At 27.5% G+C, this 24,483-nt stretch overlaps 1 protein-coding gene across 4 annotated transcripts in view; it reads left to right on the top strand.

The window, feature by feature from the left end:
- Positions 1 to 24,483, top strand: part of LOC129989389 (synaptogenesis protein syg-1-like) — a 223,882-nt gene that overhangs the window by 140,233 nt on the left and 59,166 nt on the right. For all 4 annotated transcript variants that reach the window (XR_008785764.1, XM_056097902.1, XM_056097904.1 and 1 more), the window contains exons 5-6: positions 6,956 to 7,058; positions 23,315 to 23,499. Coding sequence is in view for 3 of the 4 variants with exons in the window: in XM_056097902.1 (XP_055953877.1) it covers positions 6,956 to 7,058; positions 23,315 to 23,499 (288 nt within the window). In the remaining variant the exon portion in view is untranslated. The remainder of the gene's footprint in view (positions 1 to 6,955; positions 7,059 to 23,314; positions 23,500 to 24,483) is intronic.

Raw genomic sequence — 24,483 nt, 5'->3', positions numbered from 1 at the left:
GGGAAAATGTTTCAAATTTATCTGTAAGCATCTGTCGCAACAAAACCAAGGGGGGGGGGGAAGAACATGCTGTTTTTTGTTTTTCTTTGTTGTTTTTTGTTCTGCAACAAAAACAAAATTAAAAACTCATCATTTTGATCGCATTTATCATAATCTCCATCATTATCGCTATCACTTAAATCATCATATCTTTGATAATTATCATCTTTATCTTACTATGAACTTAAATCAGAATCGCTGGCATTTAAACAATTTTCCCTAAATTGGTGCTAGTTTCATAGACAAATTGAGATTTACTTCAAAGGCTTTCCTTATATCACAAAACAACTCACTTAATTAAAAACAACTTATTTTGAAATCTCTGACATCACAACTAGAACTGCCCTAACGAGAAATATTTACTATCGTTGCCTTCTAGTATTCGCTCTAATTATTTTCACCTTATCTTATTAAAAATATTTTAGAGGAAATTTCAGTCGCAAAGAATTTCTCCTTCCAATTAATTTATATTCGTTGTCAAAAAGAAACACTATTTTAAAACTCCTTATAGTTAACGCACACTTGCTGGATTTCTTTGAAGTTTTAATGTGCATTTCATTTATATGAAAGACAAAACGTGATTTTAATTGGAGAATAAATTGGAATTTCTGCAGTGGTAGTTTATTTTTTATTACCGTAAATACATTTCTTAATAGATGCAGGAATAGTTAACGATAAATATTTGTTTGAAGTTTCATTAGAAATGAAAACGCAATTCAAGTAATATTTTGGCCATTTTTGTATTATAAATTAATATAGTTGAATTGGATTATATGTAATAAGAATGAAGAAAATGTCCTTTATATTGTTAACCTGCGGAATAAAATAAAATTTAATATTGTTAAATATTTATCTATAAAAATAAAGATGAGTGTGTGGGCGTTCTACAGATCAGAATGTGTGACCTATAGCTACCAAATTTGGAATATACCTTGGGGGATGGAAATATGCACCTTGGACTGTTTTTTTAAATATTAATTAGAATTTTAATAGAAAATTAATCTGAACTTTAGCATTTGTTCTTGGTAACTTACAGAAATATTATAGCACAAAATAATAAATTCTTCACCGTTTCAAAATTAAAAAAAAAAAAAAAAAAAAACTTTTTAATTCTACTAGTTTTACGGACCTTCTAATTTTTGACTTTTTAATTTGTTTTCCTGATTTCCTTCAATATATTTCTTTTTCGCCTTGAAATTCCAACCATTATCCTTGTTTCATCAAATATTAAATTGGGTGAAAATATTCCATTATCGCAATTTAACTCAGAAGAATCCTGTTTAATATCTGCATAGTTTACAAGACAAATAGAAAAGTGAAATTACAATATTGAGAAATGTAAAAGAGAAATAAACCGGATATTTACATTTTTAATTGCTGTATAATGTTATGGGACTATCTCCATTAGAAAGTTTAATGTACACGATAAACATAACTTTGCTAATACAATTAAAATAGCACAGTTTTAATGTTAAATAATTTAGCAGAATCATGAACATGGAGTGTTCTATGAAGAAAAATCGTTGAAATATGTGCTATAAATAAATATAACTTGATTTCCAAATAAATATTTTATCTAACGTTAAAATTTAATATGTATAGAAATAATGAATACTTTTCATGATGAAACTGAAAAAGGTATAAATTTTCTTCTTGAAGTATTATATTTTAAGAACAAATCGAAAATTTCTTGTTATATAATAATGTGCAAAAAATCGGTGCAGTGAGAAAAAAATTATTGTATATAATATGAAGTGAAAATTAGCTATGCGGTTAAATATTCATTCATTTATTACAGTGAAATTATTTTTCTTTTTCAGTTTATAGTATATGAAAATTAAAACCTGTGGTAGATGTCTCTTCGAATTTTTCTAGTATATTCTCTGTTAAATATACTTGTGTGTTAGCTGAATGTCATTAGGGACAAATAGTTACAGACTATTCAATCATTGCCGAAAATTTTTCGCGAATAATCGCGGAGTTGAGATTGACACACAAGTATGAAAAAACTGAAAACTATCTTGGATGCTTTTTTTCAATTATTTAAAAAAAACCATTTAACGAAATAAAATGCAAATACTCAGCTACTAAATCTCGCATATTTAAAACATTGAATTTTTGACTTTTCGCATTTACATGCTTGTGAAAGCACAGATAGACAGATGGTCAATTCTTTGGCAGGTGTGGTTCAAATTTGATAGATATATGCCTATCTTTATATGCATGCAATGAGGGCAAAAGTGCACATCATCTTGATGGATTTGGTTTAACAATTTTAAGCATATTTACACTTTAGATGTCAAATATGGGTACCAGTTTTTTTGTTAATCTTTATTAATTTTGTAGTTTTTATGTTGAATAAAGGAAGGACAGCCAGATTTCCTCTGAACGAATCTCATTCAGAATTTGTTAGAAATCTACAAATTTGGTAAAAGATATAAGCACCATAAATTCAGCTCAAAGTAGCTTTGAATCCCAATGTTCGCAGACAGAAAGTCATAATTCCAAAAAAAAAGTGTTTATTAGACACAAGGAGGTTTAAAACGTTGATACAAAATATCAAATTTAAGTTTAAAGTTTAGTTTTTGCTTTTTGAGTTTAAAGTTTAGTTAATTGTTTTTTGAGTTAGTTTAGTTAAAATTTTTGAGTTAAAGTTAAGTTTTATGTTTATTCTTTTGATGATTAGCATATTTTTTATTAAATGTTTTATTAGTTTGATAAAATATTTTTTCTTTATTTCTTCATTTATGAGAAAATAAAAAAATGCTTTGAATGCCATCTAATTTGAAATTCTTTCAAAATAAATATATTTTTCAATATTTAAACTTTTAAATTTATGCTGTTGTCCTGAAGTAACTAAAATTAGGTTTAAGTGATGCCTAATCCATTTAAAAGTTTTTAATATATAATTTCATATTAATGCAAGTAAGGAGATTTTTTATATGTGTATAGAAAATTGAAAATTTGCGTTGAATAAAATAACACTTTTTTTCATATAGACTATTAGATATATTTTTTAAAGTTACTATTGATCTTTAAACATTTTAAATCTATATATTCGTATAGATTTAAGAGATTCATTTTAGAATTTTAAATTGCATTCGTAATTTCAATATTACATTCGTTGAGACGTACCCTATTTTATAAAGACAAAATTAAAAATTCGTTTTTTTATGATGCAAACGTTTTTAATTCTTTAAAAATAATTTTCTGCTTTTATAAAAAAAAAATAGATATACCAGTAGCAAAATATCATCGCATCTAGTTCGTAAAATTCGTCCGAAAAACCCAAAGGCTGAAACATAAACAATGGCTTACAATAAACGTAGTATCTAATTAGGAATAATTTAATGTTTCATGTTTTTTTCTCTGCTTCTATCTGTGCAATACTTGTTAAATGAAGTTCTACTTAAAGTTCCAAATAATATTTATTTGAAACGTTTTTTAAAAATTAAACTATGCTCTTGCTATAAGAAAAAAGGAAACTAAAGTGGAATAGAATAAATATCCCACATTTCACTTTATATAAATTCATGTTTCTGTTTTTTCCAAATTCACCGACACATTTTGTGAGAAAATTTTGCGATTTCTACAGTTGAAATTGTCAGTTAACTCCGTACAAATAACGACCCCTTTCGAATAAAGAAAGGTCAGTCAGTCAAACGCATCTGCGATTGACATTTTTGATCGAAATGAAGTTGAAAAGAGAAGAGTTCCCTTTTCGACTGGTTTCCTTTGTCCATGTCCAAAATTTTCTCGCTTTTTTTATTATATCGTTTATTTGGCTTTAGAATCTCCCAACAAAAGCGCGCCAACCATATTCTGTCTTCGGGCACTCAGAGTTCGATCGCCAAGACTGGGAGATTTACATATCAAAGGATCACTTTCAGAATCGGTCGCATGTCATCCAGTGTAGAGGATCTTAAAAGGACTCGATATCTTGGTAAAGTACTTACGAAATCGACTTGATGATTCCTCTTTCTCGACTTCCAGGCGCTCCCGAAATTATCTAATGCGCAGGAATTTCGTTTATGCTGGGTTTGTATCTTCCGTACGGGCGGATAATTCCAATTCGAATGGACTCAGAGGAAACTCATTCGTTTGAAGTGATATTAATATTCCCATTCATTTCGAGTCGGATGCAAAATAAGTCATCGATTGTTATGGAAATTTTTCTGAAAGAGTGAATTTGGAATCTAAGGCTTGGATTTTTAAATATTTCATGAGGGGAGATTTTTGTACTCTTTTTTTTGTTTTTTTTTCTGAGTAAAAGATTTTGAATTCGAAATGTAAAAATTGCAGTAATGTATGTGTAGGTTTTATATGGCAGTGCTAGAGTTCTTTTATATTGAAAGAAATATTTTGCCAGTAGAGAGCTTTAAAGGATAACATTAGCTAAATAAAGATTAACTTGTAACTGGAGACATGAATTCCCACACTCGGCCAGAGACATGGTGTTGAAATGGCTCCATTGTTATTTTTCTTTTTTGTCTTTTGTAAACAGTGTTGGAATTTATTTTGCAACTACAATACATTTTGGAAATCATGTAGTTGCCAAAAAATATTAATGTTAAAAATGTGAAATGTTATATTAAATTTGGAAAGATATTATAAGAAAAACTTAAATAATTTTTTACCAAGAATTTACTTTATTTAGATATAACCGAATTGCACTATTGTTAATAACTGTTAAAATTTAACAAACAAAAATGAAGAATACAATATTTTAAAATATTATTTTGAGAATATTTCTTTATTCTTTTTGCATTATTTAAATTAAAAGCAGTTTCAGAGACATGGAGTCAAGAATTCCATAAATATTAGCAAAAACTTTGAAAAAGAATAGCTCGGTTACACGTACGTGCTCATACTTAAACATTTGTTATTATACTGCTTAAAGAATAACTTGTAGGTACTGAGGAGATGATTGTATTCAAGGACAAAATGCCACTTGAAAATCGGAGCTAAATGAATAACGCGGAGTCATTTTGTCTCCCATTTCCCATTACTGATTAACTTCAGGGTTATTATATAAAAAGTTCTGATGTTCGACGAATTTTTATTTATTTTACAAATTATAAGATATTTAGTTGAATAGTTTTTTATTATTTTCTAATTTACTTCTTAAAGAAAATTTTAATTTAAAGGTTTTAAAATCAGGAACCCTGAATTACCCCAGGTCTGTTAAATTTTTTTACCACACTACTCGGAGTCGAATTTCCACAACTTTACCTGTCCAAATAAAACTACAGCATAGTGCAAAAAATAAGTACCAAATGTACATTTGATAGTTCTTATTTAATTAAATTTCTATAACATCTTTTTTTAAATTACATCATACAAGTTGTGAATACATGGTCACACTCTCCTTTTATGATATTCGTTCTGTTGTAAAGACGAGACATACTCTATTTTCTGTTGATGGATCTAACAAAGAAAAGATGCTAAAATAGAACTTTCTCCTAATGATGAAAAACAAAATAAAGCTATGATTTAAAGCTAACGCATCTCATTTTCCTATGCAAGAAGTTTTATTTCATATATGTATGTATATAATATACATTTTTTTATAAATTATTTCATATCATTTTTTTTTGCTTCCTGCTTAATATAAACGAAAAAAGAAATTCTGCAATCTAAATAGTATTCGAATTAATTAACCCAATTATCATAAAATTGTGCATGATATTGTATAATATTGTTCGAAATTTTACCTTATTTTATGGTATTGTACAGTATTATGCAGTATTATGAAAATTTTACAATATTTTAAAATATGTTTAACTACTGGAAAATCATGTATCATTTTAATGTGAGATATATTTTTGTCATTTATAATTCATGACGAAACTTCTATATTAAAAGTTACATGAATATCATACAATCAAAAATGGATATAATTGTATCAATAATGCTTCATTTGTTTTTGTTTGCATACAGACGAATCGATTTTAAGAAATTAGTTGAATTCTTAGGATAATGCTTTATACAATAAATGGTCAAAGTATTAGTTTTTATTTTAAAAACATTTTACTGCTCTTCTACTTAGGCTCATAACATCAATTCCAAGGCTGTAACTTCATTATTTCGGAAGTTACTTGGATTTTCACTTATGATAACAAAAAAAAAAAACATGCAAATAATGAAATTTTTATTTGCATAAATAGGCCTTTTGCTGCGTGTTAAATTTTACATTATCATCACTTTTTAAAAAGGCTAAGGCTGTTTTCATGAGCATAAAATTGTTGGAGTTTCTTAAGTATTATACAAAACTTCCCGTGCATTAAAAATTCAGTGTCTAAACCCTTTTATATACAATTAGAAGTTATGACATTTTTTTCTCAACTTTCGCTGAAAATAATCGCAAAAAAATTATATCGACTTGCATATAATATAAAACTTTAAATACTTATAAAAGATTATGTTATATATTTTAGTATATTTACAAAAAGCATTTTAAGGCAAAATATTCATATTTGAAAAAACAATGGGAAATTTTTAAAAACGATTCATTTTTTTTTTTTTAAGTAAGGCAGATGAAAATGATTTTCTTTCCTTTTCAAGATGATTTTATTTGTATTTTAAGATAAAATTCAATTGAAATATTTTCAATAATATACCATATAAGATAAACGTTTGGAATGAAATGTGCCATCTTAAAAACTCAAAATTATAATATCTGTTAAATCAAGATTATAATTGCAATTTCTTAATTTTTTTTTTGGAAATAAAATCTAATTGACAAAAATATTCACATTAAATTATTTTTTGTAAATGTTACATATAATTATCAATAATTTCATATATTTGTACATAATTATTAATTTAGTATCGTTTCATGATATAAAATTGTTTGCTTGACATAAATGGTGGGTCATTATAAATTGAATTTCAATTATTGTTATTTTTATTTTAGATAAACCGAAGATAAATAATGTATATCCTTCTCCAAGAACTACAGTAAGTCTGTATCAGAGCACAAGATTAGTATGTGAAGCGGAGGGAAATCCTGCTCCAAAGTAAGTTCCTATTTTATTTTTTAAGTGCATATTTATTTTAGAGGTTAACGATTACTCAGATGTGGTTTCCCTATCTGATCAATCGTTAATTATTTAATTTTAATCAGATAGGGTATATTGGGTATATTGAATTATAAGGATAAATCTTATGTAGTATAAAAATGATTCTATGTATAGATAATTTAATATTTTTTTTTCGATTTGATTTCTGAAAATAAAATTTATAAACACCCAAAATGATATTTTAAAAATTATTTGACTTTTTTAATGTTTTTTTCAATAATTTCTTAATCCATAATAAGAACAAAGCGATGTTTTGCATCATTTTGCTATTTAAGAAGTCTTTTCAAAGATATTTATTTTGTCTTGAAATAAATAAATATATATATCAAAATCATGTTTATGAAAAGTACATTTTATCAGCGACGAATTTAGTTCGAATTTTCATATTGATCTTCAATTTTTGTGTAAATATTGCATGTTAAATTTTTCTAAGCGCGTCCTGTCTTTGAGTTATTCTCATCCAATAAGTATAAACATAAACATTGGTATTATCGTTACTCGATGAGAGAAGTGCAATTTATTTAGTTTTGCTGACGTACTTAGAAGTATACGTTTCTAAAAATGTTTTATCATAGTAATTGTTCGTTATGTTCGAAATTTACATTCAAACAATCCGCTGTCAACTTTATTTGACTTTGAATAATATATTCAGTTTTCTTGTCAATTCACGAGTCGCGTTTTCTTTTTGACATATCATTTTGAGTTTCATTCTGACATCTGAAACAGCTTTCTTTTGAAACTTCAATCATGGAAAGTTGTAATTTTGGACAAGTTTTGTTGTAAGAACATTATATATCAAATAATAACTTAGTCTTTTTTTAATTTATTTTAAGAGGGATACTTGTAAAAAGGGTTGAAAAGTATATTGGATATTTATATTTTTTGATGATAGAAGTATTGTAATAGCGGATATATTTATTTTTTTCTATGAAAGAGGTAATATATATTTTGTTCTATTATTATGATAGGATAGTTCTTTCTTCGTGGAAAAAGTCTGAATTTTTTAAAGTTTTATATCTGGAATATTTTAAAAATTTACCTTTTTTAAAAATTATGTAAGAAATTATAATTTTTTTTACTTTTATTGTTCTATCTTAAAATGGCATAGAAATGAGTGGATTTTAAAAGAAAAGCTTAATATTTTAATTGTATTATTCTCTTTACCAGATTTGAATCTTAACAAAATAATTAGTTTATTACAAAATACTTTGTATGTAAAATTAAATATTTAATACTTAAACGTTTCAAGGCTTATGTCGTGTTCCAAAATTATTTTCATTGAATACTGAATGACTTTTTATATTATCTTTTCAAAGATTTTGTATTATAAATAAATTTATTACAATCCGTTTTATATTTCACTTGAAGTTATCATTAAAACAATCATTGAAAAATACATTCTGAAAAAAATTCTTAACTTTTAATTGTTTCTGAGTATATAATAAAAATTATAAGTTCTATCTGTTCATGAGATGTATATTTAAAAATTGGAATAAGCTTTGCTTTACAATACCTTCACAAGAAAAAGAATATTTCCTATCGATTTTCAACTGTCCCCAGTTTTAGTTGAGGTGGAATGATCTTATTATTGTAAGAAAATAAGATAAGATATAAAATTAACATCAAGATTAAGCAAATACGATTAGCTCTGTTTATTTGATCATTTTTATGGATTTATGGCTGAAGAATGAAAACCAAAAGGGAGAAACTTTACCACTTAATATATAATAAGTGGCTTTTTTGATAACATGCCCTTACTTTTGGATGCTCTTGATAAATTATATCATAATATATAATAATAAGTGGCTTTCGTATATATAATAAGTGACTTTTTAGGATTATTAAAAATAAATATATGAAATATTTCTTCATATCGTTATGCTTTGTTTTACCAATAGTATTTGGCATCATCTCATTGGGGGATTATTGGAGTGTAAAGAGACTAGGATTACTGGATCAGTCCCAAAATATTTACTAAATAATCACAATTTAGTGATTTAATTTGAAACTGACTTGACTGCTGTCAGATTCTTGCATGAACTTGGTTCTTCATATTCAGTCAGGCTATTCTATTTTCATTAGTCTTTTCGTGAAAAATAAAAATTCAAGTCGTTTAATGGTTTGGCTGTAATAGTGGCATTTTCATTCAAACAAGAAAAGATGCATACAGATGAATGAAATAAAATATGGAACTTTCAAATTCTTTTTATGTACTAGGTTGCCATAAAATAATCTTCCTAGGAGGTATCTGCAGCTAAAAACTAATGAATCGATTGAAATAACATTTTATATACAGACTGTCAAAGCCATGGTTGGAGAAGTATTTAAAAATAAATGAACAAAATGATATAAAAATAAATAAAAAAAAGTCTTAGCAAAAAATCACAACAAAAATAGAAGAAAAGTTACCAAAGCATGAAACTTTGGCTCCATCGGATTGAAAAAGATGAAATTTCTAATTACAATGGAAGTGCAAAGAGAAAGAAGGAAAAGAAAACTAAAGTACCCCAAATCATTATGCATTTTATATACAGAAATGAATAAAAAGGAGTATGAATTTCACAGAAAATATAATTTTATTAAACAAAATACGGTTTCTAAATTAAGTGCTCTAATTTTACCTTTATGCAAAAAAATATTGTATCTGCAACTTTTATTTGCAGTATTCATATCCGAGTGCCTTCAATAGTTTGAATATGCAGTTTTGTTTCATTCAATTCATTAATTTTAATTGCAGATTCCTTAGTAAATATTCGTTCTGGAATCCCATTTTATTATTTCTTTTCTTTAATTCAGTTGAATTAATTTCATAATTTCTTTCCTTAAAAAATTCAACTTAAATATCACTCATTGTTATTTGAGAATTTTAGAATTTTTATTAGAAGAATAGTATCTAAACTAGCAAGAGTGAGCTCCTTGAAACTTTCCCGCAGACTTTTCAATAAAGGTATTATCGGTCATTCTACGTATAAATTTGAGTCCTTTGTGTAAGTCATGAATTTTTCCACGGCATTGGTGAACGATAGTTTCGAAATATAGATCTTTCATGACAATTTAACATTTTTGCTGAATCCTTCGCGATAATATAGAATTTGGACATCTTTTCGCAGGAAAATTAGCACCGAAATTTCGCAAAAGAGAACAGTTGTAATCATAAGATCATATTATTGATCATAAGAATTTTATTGATTTCAGTCTGCAAAGTATTGAAGGACTAGACACTTTCGTTAAATGGCGACAGAAACTAAATTTAGTTGGTACCAAGTGGCAACGTGGAGAAAGAAGCGTGGAGCGGAATGATGTGGTGTGCATGAAAAAGGAACACCGGAAGGAATAGTTTATAAAAATTTCAAATGTTTCATGTTTAACTATTAGTCCTTGTAAAGTTGTGTAATGTATGTCCCATGTGTCAAAAAAGAAATAAACCAATTCGGCTTAAAAATAGGTCTGTTTCTTTGGAATAATCCACGCTACCATATTACAAGAACTTTTATGAGTTATTGCATTTATATGTGGGCAAAAGTGCCTATTGACAGACGGTCAACCATATGATAGATATGGTTTAAAATTTGTTAAATATTTATATTTTAAATGCTAAACCTTTGTAACAAATTTTGTCTACCTAAATATTTGCATTCTCCAATTATCGAGCTCAATTGTACTCAATTTCCCAACCAGACAGTCTTATTCTGAATGGAATTCTGTCAACAAAATATGCAAATTTGTTCATAACGACACATTTCAACCATCTAGAACAACATTTTTTTAGCCATTATGTCCTCAAATACACAGACAAAATGCCAAATATGTACCTTTGGAAAACCAGGAGTTCTTAAACGTGGAGATTCGTCGAAAGTTCGAATTCGAATTGCAATATATAGTTCGTAGACTAGTAAGTAAAAAAGAAAACGTTGCTAATGATAAAAAAAGAAATGCTACGTTGCTAATGATAAAGAAACGTTACGATTATAATAATAGAAAAGAAACGGAAAATCTATTTATAAAAACATCCAAGCTGTGGGCTAAATGTTTATGCGGCAAATATATTTACAACCACCTCAATGGCACATTTATTACTCTCTTCGATAAGTAGAGCCTCCATTCAGGGAGAATCACTTTATAGCCACTTTTATAAAAATAAAAAGTTTAAAAATTTCATATTTTCTTTTCTTTGGAGACATGCATATTCCCTCATTATATGCATATATTCTTTGGAGATATGCATATCGTTTTACTTAAGTTATTATTATAATTTGGTAGGATCCATTCATACTTATAATTTTTGTTTATAGTCACATTTCATTGCATTTCCGCATTTATGCATATATTTTTCATATGTGTTTACTTTATGACCAATCTGTGCTGTTCATCTCAAATAAACAATTGTTTATTTAAGTATGGTGGATAAGGAAATGAGGCAATCCTTATTAAACAATTGATTAATTTTTTTCACTCCAATAGTTTATTCCGCTTTTATTTTATAAAGTACTCAATTCTTCTTCAAACAATTCTATCGTAAATCTTATTTATCGAATCAAAACTTTTCAAGACAAAAGACAGAAATAAGTAACGTTAAAATCCTCCTGAAAGTCCAATCAAAGAAAGTGCTTTATTTTATTCACTTCATATTCCATTTTTGCACCTTCCATTCTTTAAGAAGTAAACAAACGCCGAAATCCACTCTTCTTCATATAGAACTGAAAGCAGCATTTTTATCTTTCGGCGTAAATTCATTTTTCGGCTCTGGACTAGTAAATGGCACGTCGCCTTGCATTGCTTGCCGTTTATTTTCATACTGCCAAGAATCCACAAAGAGCAGTTATATCTACCTATCAAAGAATGAGAAAGGTAAATTTAATCGTCTTGCTATTATTTGAAACTCCTCGGTTATTGAATCACTTCTCTCCTAGAAATTTTTGCATCAAAAGTTTTCATTTTCTGCTAAGGCGGTGATTTTTCGCTTCAGAAATTTTCGTTTATTGCTCAGAAAAGTGCCTAAAATTTTTCATTTTTCTCTTTAACATTATTCTTTGTGGGAAATATAATTGAAAGTCATTTAAAAAAATAGCTGTTATAATATGTAATTTCCAAAAATAGTCTTTATAATATGTAATTTCAAAAAAATAGTTTTATAATATGTAATTTCAAAAAAATAGTTTTATAATATGTTATTTCAAAAAAATAGTTTTATAATATGTAATCTCAAAAAAATAGTTTTATAATATGTAATCTCAAAAAAATAGTTTTATAATATGTAATCTCAAAAAAATAGTTTTATACTATGTAATCTCAAAAAAATAGTTTTATAATATGTAATCTCAAAAAAATAGTTTTATAATATGTAATCTCAAAAAAGTTATTTTTAACATATTTTTATTATAAGTAAGAGATATGTTTATCTTTATATTGATGATTTGTAACTGAAATACTGAAATTTGGAAATATTGAACAAAAATGTTTGGTAACTTCTTAATACCTTGAATTTGGTTTTCACTAATCTCCCTATTTAATATCACCCTGAATCCGAAAAACACATGTTTAGCGTTGTATTTCTGTAAACACGATTAGTTAAAAACGGTTTGAGTAAAACAGATGAAATTTGGTATATGTGCTTAACATCAAATTTATAGATTTATATCATATTTTAAACCAATTCCATTCAGTAGAAGGCTGTCTACGTTGTTTTTGATTTAGTTTAGTTATATTAACGTCCCGTTTTAAAGCAACACTATGACTATTTGGGACGAACTTCGTAATTTTGGATCGTGGTCAGATAACGAGGATGACACATGAACCGGCACCCCCCTCTACAAACTTCCACAATACACCAACGGAAGGACGCTTGGCCCCAAAGGATTTAATGTCACCAAACTTGCTTACAGAATGGTTTTTTGATTGAATCGGGTGTCGAACCTGAAACCCTCCGGTTCCGAAACCGAGACCTTACCACCAGGCCCGCCTGGAGTTCGAATACAAGTGAACTCGAAAATATGAAATGTAAAGAGCTAGATTTAAATAGTAGATAAAGAGCTAAAATTTAATATAAAAGTTTAACATCTAAAACATAAATTCTTACCGAATTTTGAACCAATCCTGTCAACAAAGTTTTGAAAGGTATTGGTATGTTCTTTTGCATATATATAAATGTAATAATTAATAAACGCAATGACTTCTTATTGAAGAGAGTATTCATTGTGCCATTGTGGCGGCTGTAAATCTAATTGCCGAAACATTCTTAAATGTTTTTATAAACAGTTATTGCCGTTTCGTTTTCATTATTAGCAACGTGACTGGTTTTTTTACTATCTAGTCTACGAAATATAGAGATAGTATTGTAATCGTCAAAAATTCGAATTCGAAATTTTGACGAATCTCCACGTTTGAAAATTATGAGGTAAAAAAAATGTTTGGGTATTTGTGAACATGATAAATTAAAAGGACTTTGAGATAGACTAATAAAATGTAATATTATGGCTAAATTTGTATATTTCTGTAAAATATTGGTCGAAATTTATTCAGATGATATCCATCTGGCAAAATATATCAATACATTTTAAATCTATAATTACAAAAGTTATATTTAGGTAGATAAAATTTGGTACACAGGTTTAGCATTTAAAGTATAGATATTTATCAAATTTTGAACCAAATCCGTCAAATGCTTAACCATCTGTGAATCGGTATTTTTACACACATGCAAAGATACCTCATAACGACAAAAGTTATGCGATTAAAAGATTGCGTTTATGAGGTACACACAGACAAAGGTACCTCATAACAACAAAAGTTATATGATTAAACGATTGATTTTATGAGGTATACAAAAATACCTCATACACGCAACGACTAAATCAGTGAAATTCGTTATACGATCTTGTATCTACAACTGTATTCTTTTATGGAATTTTGATGCTAATTATGAGGTAAAAAGAGGTAAAAAATAATTATATCCTCTAAAGATTCAGTAAAAATGTTAGTTTGGCACCAAAGGCCTATAATTATTATTGTTCACCAATGCCATACAAACTATTCGTTTTTATCAAAAGTCCATTACTCATTTTTTTATGTAAGAAATAATTCTTTTATTAAAGAATATAGGAGAAAGTTTAGAAGTACTATTCCCGCTTGTTAAATGTTTGCATGCAATGTTTGCAATTTGTTCATGCAATTAATCTTCTAATTTGTATGAAGAAACAAATACATTAGAATTTTGAATATATTTATTTAATTCCCTTTACTGTATTAATCCATATCCTTATTGATGATTATTAGAAAATTGTCTTTACAACATATAACGGCATATTCAATGGTTATATTCACTACTTATAGAAAATTCCAAATAAATTGGTAGAAATACGTGTCTCAATATTTGAATATTTGCCAAATATTATGAAGATATGAAGGTTCTTTAGTTTATTACGATTAAACAACAAAAATAAATATGTAAAGATTAATTGAAGTAAAAACATATATTTTAATATCATTTGCTTATTTAAATACATGGCCATAAATGGTCCAATAATCATCAGTTAATAAATGCGATTAAAAGAAATATCTGAGGATGAGATAAAATTAAAATTTAAACGCAAAAAGAAATAAACAACTGAATCAAAAGAAACATTTAACTGTTTTGATAGAATATATCGCAACATTTCTTGAGAATTCTTGGATTTAAAAATAGCTATTGAAATTAATTATTAAAAAAAAATTAAATTCTAGAATAAGAAATTCCTTGCATGTTTAAAGATGCAATGAAGAATCATTATTTTTTTTTTATGTGCACTGGTTTCTTTAAAAGAAATCCATTATTAGAGAATTAAAATTTTTGTTTGAATTGCGGATCGTTATAATATGAGTTGAAAGAAGAAAAAAAGTTTCAAAAAGTGTTTGGCTTTGGTATCGTATAGCAAATTTTATATTCATTTTATAAAAATGAAATATATTTAAATACATTCTTTGGATAGATTATTAAACTATTTGCTTACACTTCTATAATACTTTCTTTTTTGAGAAAATTCATATGAAAGACTGTTTATTTAGAAATATCAAACGGCGAAAAAATTCTGCAGGCAAGAAAATGGAGTCACAAATAACTCATATTTTTAAAGATTTATTCAAAAATAATATCTTTTGAAAATACTAAACGAACCTACTTTATGCAGTTTCTTAAAAAATATTTTTTTCTGCCGAAAGAAGAAAAAAAATCTAATTCTGAAAAAATGGCCGAATGAAAACTATATTCCAAAACATGAGGAAAACTAAACAAATTCCAACGAAAGGAGACGAATCCACCAAAGGGCAAAGTAAGTAAAAAAAAGCTCTTTTTTTTTTTGATAATACGTTTTCTTTAACGGTGATAAAATCTGTTCCATCCTCTGATCTAAATATAGAACTAAAAAAAAGGAGCAAAAAAAAAAAATCAGTGAAAGACTCCAACTCCATTTTCCTTATCAATTTTAGCAATGGTAAAAAAATAAGTTCCACGGAGTTTTATGGTGAAACTTTATGACTAATAACGGTTTATGCTAGTTCGATATAGCTCAAATTACTTGTAACCAATAAACGTGTGTAAGAAACGTTGGAGGTTTTTATGAGAAATATTTCTTAATTTTTTTTCTGTGAGTTGAGGAGATGCGTAACTCAATTTAGCCTGAAGCACAAGTATGATGCTTTTCGAAGCAATTTTCGGAAATATATTTAAAAAAGAAGATTTGTAAGTAAAAAGGAATTGGTCATTATTTACTTGACTCCAAAGGCTTAGGTGAAAGCAATGAATTGAAAGGAAAGAAATCCGTTCTCTTTAATGATTTATATGTTTTGTTATCGGAAATAACATAAATAAGATTATTTTTTTGATCATGCCTTTAAAGTTTGTTTCAATTTAGGCTTAATGATATAGCTTGGAGAAGTACTGTTGCTGGCAAAAGTTTTATCCTATGGAAATACCGATTTTATGCAATCTTCTATTTTTAATAATGCATTTTTAATACAGAAGGTGAATCATATTGCTGGAGGATAAAATCGAAACAAGAAAAAAAAATATTCTAGGGTTGCCCTAATAGTACGTAAAAAGGACCAAAAGGAGTGAAAACGAGAAAAAAATATTGACATTTTGCAAACAGTCATCATAATAACTATCAATCTGAAATTTCAAGTTTAAAATAATTTATTTTATTAAAAATAGCAATAATTTACGTTTATCCACATAGTAATCACAATAATAACAATCAGATTAAAGCCAGCGCTTCTTAAATCTATTAAAATGAAAGCTGTAAATAGATCTATTTTTTATACATGTTCACATAATCGCTCTTACAATAAAACCATTCCAATCGGTATAAAAATGACATAACTCTAGTAAAGTCCCCTAATCATATTTCAATAGTAATTTAATATTATATGTTTCAAATGAATTTAAATACATAAATGAGAAATTATAAAACAATAAGAAATTGAAATAAATCAATTTTCCTTTCTGAAAATTTCATAAAATTACTATATTCAAAATATTCAATGAGATTAATTAAAAACACATTAATAATGGAATTAGGCAGAAGATTATGGAAAAAAAGATAATGATTTGATTAGGAGTTTAAGGAAAAATTCAAAATATTTAATTATACCTTTCGCTAAAGAATATAATACAAATTTCCATCCAATACAATATATTCTGTCACTAACAATTATTTTTAAAAAAACTGCAAAATTATTTCCATTTTGACCTGGATAATATATATACCTCCTGTTAAGAAGTTTCGATCCTTCCTCAATATCAAGCGAAGATTTTCTTTTTGCAGAACTTGATCAACAGAGGAGGGGAAAAAGATTAAAGTTAAATAATATTTTTCTCCAAGTCATATGAATCAATATCATATTTTATTCAGCAGTCTTTTTAATATCTTCATTTATTTTATATTTATTACTTTTTATAATCTTTATTTATTATTTTTGGAACATATATTTTCTAGCTTGTGATATTTTTTTGTTTGTGCATTGTGAATTTGAGTTCAGATATTTTCTACAATATGTATGTTTTTGTTCCTGAATTGTGAACCTTTATTATGGAAGTTCACTAACAATAAAGCAATCGAGGTTTGCCCCATATATTGGTTTTAGAACTTTCGGTATGATTACTAATTGATGCTTTCTGGAGAATACAATAAGCTGCGTGGTCGAGTTTTCTCCACTTCAATGATGAGATGCATCTCCTACATGAGATTTGCTGAGGTTACTTATGTCATTACAATTTAAATTTCCTTTCTATTACTTTTGTACAAACAATTGCTCTGATTACGCCGAATACTCAGGACGGGAGTTGTTACTTCGTTTCATATAATCTTCATTTGTACATTTTATACATACCACCATTTTCGTGTCCATATTTCTGTTCTTTGTATAGTAAACAAGTTTAAATTTGTTTCAAAATAATTGTTTTATACTTTGTTACATAATTGTTTTATACTCTCGTAAAATTCAAGTTTCCTCCTTTCATTTATATGTAATTAAATATATTTATTACAATGCAATCTATATACATGCATATCAAATGAAATTTGAGTTAAATGATATCTGGAATAAGGTGTATGAGGCTTAATCGTTTTTGCTTATTCATTTACTTACTCTTATGCACATAACTTTCTTGCATAAAAATAACTTTCACCTCGAGGGGACGTATCTGTTTTCACGTTGACTGCTACATATTTTTGATACTTGGTCGCGCTCCACTTTTATATATTAAAAAATGTTGAGAGGCGAAGTTGATGTATTAAGGCAGAATATTTTCAGTATAGTCTGCTTTAAATCCGTATTACTTCCTTTCATAAGACATGCTACAACAGATCTATATAGGTCATGTGAGAATAGAAATACAAAATTTGAGTCCAAAACAAATATTATTCTGCCACTAAAGAATCTCAAAGTTTATGCGAAACGCCCGCGCGCTCAGCTTCTTGAAGAATCCAAATCCAAAACGAAATCCACTGCGCCATATCTATCCGAAGCTGCGTCATCTACGTCTTCTAGGAAAAAGTTTGTTTTCCATTTGTCATCAAGACTTCATATTAATAATAAAACTTTTCATTGGCTATATGCAAAAATATAAGAGTTTTAAACATACCCTACCAACGTTCTTGGTCCTGCTGCATTTATTTTCAACCAGCATTTTTCTTCCTATATATATATCAGTCCATATTCTTCTCTCGAATCTACGAAACCATTTATTTAAAGCATTAGGTATTTATTTATTTATTTCTATTCGGGGCCGTCAAACTTAGTGAGGGATGATGAAAAATGATGCAATGTTTTCTGACACGCTAAAAGCATATTCATCGTTGAATCCACCCACCACCCTGATCTGTTTACCCCTTCCAAGCAACCCAAGAAAAACGCGCTTTCGCTTTTCTGCCCATATTTTTTTTTCTTTCTTTCCAATATTATTTTGCATTTTTTTTTTATTCTGAAAAGATTGAAGAATGAAGACTAATCGTTTCGAATCCATCATAATTCCGGGTTTTTTTCTGGATTATGGGGATTTAGTAATAAAATGGGCTCAAGAAAGGATTAATAATATTTTTCTTTAAACTGCTCTTAATTGGAAACTGAAAAGTTTAGTAAGCCCCTATAAGCGGAAATTTTTCAGATGTAAGAGAAAATTTTATGCACTTCTTCATAACCATCTGCTTTCTAATATCTAGTGACTGAACTCTTAAGTTTTTCTTCTTTTCATTGCATTTTCATAGTTTAGTGTTTAATTTATATTTAATTAAACTTCAGCGTGATTTATGTTAAATTAAAAATGAGCATTTTAATTTATTTTAAATGCCAATCAAAATGATTTTATAAACTTTATTTCATTTAAAATATAAATTTTTATCTTTTATCTGCAAATGAAATTTTTTTGTCATTATTTATGAATTATTTTATAACTTTTATATAAAGAAAAATTATCTATTATATATACCAGGTTATTATAAAAAAAATATCTCGATGCATGAGACCGCAACTACGGTACCGTTCACAGAACGGAACAAAATGTAGCGTCAAGATATTTTGAGTTACGAGCTGAATAATCGTATGAAAAAACAACAGTTTAACAGTTACAGTGCAAAAATTTTCAAATGACAACACCAACTGTTTTTTATTGGAATGCGTTTTCTATAGCAAAAAACAATAGCGTTGGGACGGTACTTGCACCACGAAAATCACCAGGGCTAGATAGACAGATAAAAAAAATAAGAGAGAAAACCAATGACAACGTAGAAGAAACATAAAGCAACACATTTTATTATGTTAAACAAATTTCCTACTTGACCTGTTTCAACCACCAAGACACTTTGCATGTGGCAGATGGTACCTAGAACCAAAATACGTAGTAGGTAGAAATGAATCTGTTGAATTTCACGTCTCTGGTAGGTACACCTTTCTTCTTAGTTTGTCTAACGCTTTTGATTTGCGTACTGTAAGTGCTGTTCAACGCTGTTTATTGTTTTTGCGATGGACAGCACATTCCAAGGCTTTGGTTGCTGTTGAAAATGGTTGATGTTGTCATTTGAAAATTTTGTAATTTTGTCACTCTTACTGTAACTGTTACGAGTTCAACTGTTGCTTTTCTTATAATTCTTGAGCGGGTGAGTAAAAAATTTCTTGAACCAAATTTTATTCCGTTCGTGTGAATGCCATGATAGTTACTTCTCATATATCAGAACAATTTTTTTTTTTTTTTGATCACTCGGTATATAATGCAAATTATTTTCTTGTGAAATATTATTTTTCAGTTTAACTTTATTTTAATAAGCAATGTTCTATTTTGAACCTAGAATTTCAGTCTAAATGAACCTGTAAATACTTCAGTTTGAAACGGATGAACAGTTAAATTTTATTCTATGAAATTCTTGCAAATACCAACATAAGTAATTAGTTGTCTTGTCAACATTAAATATTTATACAGTTCACGGAACTAAACCGTTTAGTTCAAAATATATTGAATTGTAATTTTTTCAATCGTATTGTTCGATATCCTCAATGTCATTAAAGTCCTCAATGTCATTAAAGTTGTCATTAAAATATCGTAGCAATAGTTTTCAGCAATTTGTAGAATTTCGAAACTTTTAGTCCTTAAACATATTAGATGACTTTCAACTTACCAAGTAAAACTAATCGTTTTATTTATTGGAGTTATTTCTTTTTTCTAAAAGTATTTGAAAAGTTATACGATTTTTCGTTCTTTCATTCCTTTTTTAAAGCAGAGAAGGTGATTTTCTTTTAGGTTATACCACTCACTGTGACTGTGACCAGATATATTAAAAAGAAACTGGTGATAACTATTTGAGTCCTACTAAAAGGAAAAAAAAATAATTTGACCTCTAGTCGAGAAGTAGGAGAAAGAAAAGATTATATAAGGAATTTCCAAATATACAGGAATTATTTTTTGAAAACAGCCATTTTGGAAGTTTTAATGCTCCATTTTCGATGTTGAGATATACGGATAAGTATAACCGAGTTTTTTACGAAAAAAAAAAATACAAAGCGTTTTCCCTGTTTATCCATTAATCATAATAGTTACTTCAATTTATGTTTAATAAAGGATATTGTTATTATTATATTAATAATAATGTATCTCTTAATCATCTCTCTTAATTAAATATTTAATAAAATAATAGCTTTCACTGAATGAAAATATAAGCAAAGGCTGCGGAGGCTTGGTGGTAAGATTCCGGTTTTGGAGGGTTTCAGGTTCGAGACCCAACTCCACCGAAGAACCGGGTCTAGTTCACATTAAATCCATTCGGGTCAAATGACCTCCCGTTGTTGTGGTGCGGAAGTATGGAGTGGGTGCCAGTTTAGGTTTTGTCCTCGTCCTCTGCCCGCCGTTTAAAATTAAGATTCGTCCCAAAATAAAGCAGGAAGTTAACATAAGTGAACTGAACTGAAAATATAAATATATATCCCGAAAGCGCTCGAACCGCCATTACAGGATTAATCAATCTTATTTTTTACTATGGGAAGATTGAATAGAAGAGAGGAATATGAAAGTTCACTGAGTGATTAAAGAAGAAACTTGTTGCGCCTTGGAAGTGTGAAATTTTGATAGAGTTGTAGTTTAACAGTTGAACAAGATGGAATGCAAAAGATGAAACCTGCTATAAATGTATTAAGAAATCTTTACAAGAAACAATTAATGCATCTTTAATTCATTAGTTTCATTCGGTGAGGCAGCAATAAAGTATTGCGTTGAAAATTTTAGTTACTAAGTTTTTTAAAGAAAATCAGTTCCTTCAGCTTTGTAATTTAGAAAACAAATTAAAACATTTCAAAACTTTCGGCAACATTCTACATCATTTCTTTTATATATCATTTCGATAGTATTTTCATCATTACATTTCTAGTTCTAGGAAAAGAAAAATTGTTAGAGGTTAATATTCACTAGGATTTATTTTATTCTGTATTAAACTTATTATGTAACCAAATGGCCGTGAACTTAGATGAGTAAAAAATTTAAGAATGTGACTAAAACAATCTGTAAACTATTAAAAACCCTCTTCTTTTTGCTATATCTTTTGTATATTTAATTCTTTTATGTGAGCAAATGCTTTAAATCATTTATAACTATTCATGATGAATATTTTTTTCATACTTATTATCGACTTGTTAATTTTTTTCTTTTTTTTTGAATTGCAATGGGAATTGAAAGTAAAAAAAAAACATTAATAGATAAAGAAAAGCATGAAAATGTGTGCCAGAGAGATTTCGTACTTAAATTCAGATAGTTAGATATGTTTTGTAATTTTATTTTCAGAATTACTTCGTGCATATGTAAAAATAATAATAATTATGCGTTATAATCTTATTTTTTTCTTTAATTTGCCTGGGCTTCTGACAAATTCCTGAAAAGATGCCGTATTGCGTTGTATTCTATTAACTCAATTTTTTCTTCAAAACAACATTTTTAAATATCAAAGTATTGCTTTCTTCTAATTTTTCTTTAATGTTTCACAACTCATAATAACTTTTTATAAGATGATCAAATTTCGGGATAAGATGTTTATTGATGGATAATTTTAAAATGATATGTTTTTTACATCAAAATCGGAGACTTTTAAATACAAATTAAAATGTTACTTCTTTCTTTATGACATGATAATTTAATATTTTATGTCCTGTAATAAATAATTCAGGATTAATTTCTTCACTCAATAATATTCTGCCATCATAAATTTTCTTTGGAGATAGAAAAATTCAATACATGCAGTATTGCTTCTTTTCAAATGGCTCTTTTAGTGCTATCTTGCTTATAATGATTAATTTTTTTATCCGGGATTATTATAAATTTGAAATATACCTTTCTGAAATAGACAATTCTAGAAAAAATAACTGTATGTATTATATGTTTTGTTATTTTCTGCATGCTTAATTCAGGTTTATCAACAACATATGAAAATCATTCATAGATATCTTCATTATTAAAAGTGATATTTCATTTTTACTTTTTTAACCCTTTCTAGGGCCGTGGGAAGTATGCTTCCCACCAAATTTATCAATCTTTGTATGAATTAATGTAGGTTGGCATAAGTTCTGACAATTTTTTTTAGAAAAATTGAAACTTAGATGTTTTAGTTCTTTATTTACACAAAATGACGTGTCTTGATTTGATATTTAATTATTATTTAACCAAATTAATTAATCAAATTAAATTTATCTAATAAGCTAAATGAATCTCTTTTCTTATTCTAATTTCAAGTCTAAAAATATTTTAACATAATATGACTAGAAAAAATGGCCCTTTAAAGGGTTAATTAGTATTTTATTTAAGAAGGAAATAAAGAATGATTTTATATATTTTTAAATAATCTGTTGAAATTTGTTTTATAAATCCTAAGATAATATTTAATTTTAATTACATTGAATTTTTTTCATTTTTTTATACTTTCATTATTTTTTTCTTTGAAAACATATAGTTTTCCCATAAAATTCTAATTTTACCGATTAAAGAAGAAGCTTCGAATTAGAAATTGTAAAAACATTTGTAAGGAACATGTTTCCAGTACTTTAAGAATTGCATGTATCTGATCTTTTCTTCAAAAGAAATTACAAACATAGAATCTCTTTTGAATAAGGTCAAAGTAAAAGGAAGTGAAATCGAATCTTTTTTAATAATTGTATGAGGTCGAAGCTTCATCATTTACTTTTTCTTTCAGATATTCATGGCTGCAAAGAATAGGAGGCGACCCAGTGATTTGGCAAGAGCGTACGAATAATGCCACATTTTACATCAACAATGTTACATATAGCTATCAAGGGATATATTTATGCCAAGCTTCGAATACAATCAATGGCATTTTTAACACTTTGAAATCGGAAGAAATTTTCTTGGATGTTATTGGTGAGTAAATTTTAAAAATTTCTATCAAACATTTAATATTATGTGACTATAAAATGTTACATATTTGGAAGCATCTGAAATTCTGCCAAATCAACGAAATAAAATTAAATTTCATAATCAGAACAGCAAATTCTCACAAATAAATGTTTCGGAAAAAAAAGAAAAAAAGAAAATTGCATACAAAAAAACAAATTGAAAAAAAAATGAAAAAAATCACTAATAAAACAGATTTTGTTGCTGCCGGAAAATTGAATATAATAATTACAACAACAATTTAAGTCAAAAAATTATACATTCAACAATTGTAGTCTGAAACACAGAAAATACTATCACTTAGAAATGAAATTCAATTTCTAAGTGGATTTATTTTGCCCTACTAATTTATACGGACAGCCCTACAATTGAAGACTTATTGAGCTGTAGTCCTTTTATATACCTAGGGGAATATTCTAGAACAATTTACCAGAGAGAACGTTTACATATATGGAATTGACATACATTAAATTCACATAAATAATAATTTACATATAAATTAAATAAATGTAAACAATCGTTCTTGGATTCGAAGTCTTGTTCCAGAATAGTGCTCTAACCGTAAGACCACAGAGTTCACAGCTAGAATGCGATCATATTGACTTGATTAATCCATATTAGGGTTATATATTCAATGCACTTGCCCAGTCTGTATGTATTGGCCAATTCCCTTTCTTTTTCTCTATTTCTTGTTGAGGTTATCTTCCTATACATTTCATATTATGCATATGGAACTTGGGTTTCATTTGTTTAATTAAATTTATCTATAGATGACTCCGAATAGGAAAAGATATTTTTTGGCCATTCCGTATTGTTTCTATTTATTAGAAATGCTTCCATAAAATCAGAAATACTGATGAGGAATTTCAAATCTCGGACGATATCCTGTCTTTTAAATTTACATGCATTTTTTGTCAAAACTATTTTGTAGTCAAAATCACAAAAGGATAA

The sequence above is a fragment of the Argiope bruennichi genome, chromosome 10, assembly GCF_947563725.1.
Source record: "Argiope bruennichi chromosome 10, qqArgBrue1.1, whole genome shotgun sequence".
Lineage (NCBI taxonomy): Eukaryota > Metazoa > Arthropoda > Arachnida > Araneae > Araneidae > Argiope > Argiope bruennichi.
This window is presented reverse-complemented; position numbering and strand designations above follow the sequence as displayed.